General features: G+C 48.3%; 1 protein-coding gene across 1 annotated transcript; it reads right to left on the bottom strand.

Annotated features, from left to right (window-relative positions):
- Positions 1-328: 328 nt before the first annotated feature.
- Positions 329-1,318, bottom strand: Pmar_PMAR004800 (ribonucleotide reductase R2 subunit, putative; the record flags this gene model as incomplete). Its single annotated transcript, XM_002784522.1, has 7 exons — positions 329-447; positions 495-594; positions 636-752; positions 800-885; positions 932-1,055; positions 1,104-1,251; positions 1,296-1,318. The coding sequence occupies 7 exons, from the start codon at positions 1,316-1,318 to the stop codon at positions 329-331; spliced, it is 717 nt and encodes a 238-aa protein (XP_002784568.1).
- Between the last annotated feature and the right edge of the window lie 112 nt (positions 1,319-1,430).

Consider the following 1,430-nt stretch of genomic DNA (forward strand, 5'->3'; position numbering starts at 1 on the left):
GGTCCGATTCAGGCACACCCGCATCCAACACAACAACCAAATTCAAAGCCACTGATCAATATACTTCTTCAACAAATCACTGAAACCTCCATGGTTGATTATAAACATGCACGAGCAACCACTGGCCCGGTACTTTCGTACGGGTCACACGGCGAGATTGAGACGTCTCGACTACTGCATACGGCAGTACAGTACTAATTTTGCAATTGTTGCTGAAGAGATGGTATGAGCCATTAACGACCAGCTACTATGAAAACTGGTAATATCATCAACGTACGCATAATGGGGTAGTGCCGGCAACAACAGAGCTACATTTTCGAACTAAATGTTAAAAATCCTCGTCCAAGGCGAAATCAGCGCCGATGCTCTTTCTTCTCTCCTCAGCATCCATGCTACCGTTCTTATGTGCAGCAGTACCAGCCATAACGCCTCCTTTCTGGTACTCACCTAAAGACGATGGACTCCAATATAGTTGAGCAGGACACGACTCTCACCAACTCTCTTCTCGAAGAAGTTGGTCTTGCCTTGTAGAGAAATCATCTTCATCCAATCAAAAGGATTCGTGGCGTTGTATAACTTGGGATGGCCAAGCGCCTGCGCAGAGCTTGAACAACACTATAAGAAGGAGTACTCACCACAAGGAGACGGTCAGCCACGAACTCGATATAGCGGCACATGAGTTGGCTGTTCATACCGATCAGAGACACCGGTAACGACTCCGAGATGAAAACTCTCTCCACGTCAACGGCACCCTGAGAACGGAGATCAGGAAATGCAATAAAACCACCAACAGACTCACCCTGACGATCTCATGGACCCGCTCGTCCGGGAGACGCGTATAGTGCATCATATTATACAGTAGGCAAGCAAAGTCAGCATGCAGGCCTGAGGAGTATCAAAGAACAGACGCCGTGGGGAGCGACACGTCCACCTTCGTCACGAGAGATGAGCTCGTTGGAGAAGGTCAGGCCAGGCATCAGTCCCCTCTTCTTCAGCCAGTAGATAGCGCAGAAGGAGCCAGAGAACAGGATACCCTCAACACATGCGAATGCAATCTGAGACAAGGAATACAGTACTACGAGATGAATACCATATTGGCTGACCAATCTCTCAGAGAAACAGTTGTCGTCATTGATCCACGACAGGGCCCACTCAGCCTTCTTCCTCACGCTAGGAACAGTCTCGATGGCGCGAAAGATCTTATCTTTCTCCGCTGGATCTTTGATATAATTGTCAATTAACAATGAATACCTGACAAGAATCGATAGAGGAATGGGGAAGAAAAGCAGACGCACGTCTCCGAGTGGATGTTCTCCATCGCTATTTGGAAACATAGAAGGCGCGAGCCTCAGGACATTGAACTTCTCCAGAGAACTTAGCCGAAAGGTTCTCCAGCACGATACCGTCACTAGCAGCGAAAAAGGCCAAGA

Source organism: Perkinsus marinus (genome assembly GCF_000006405.1).
Source record: "Perkinsus marinus ATCC 50983 genomic scaffold scf_1104296935158, whole genome shotgun sequence".
NCBI lineage: Eukaryota > Perkinsozoa > Perkinsida > Perkinsidae > Perkinsus > Perkinsus marinus.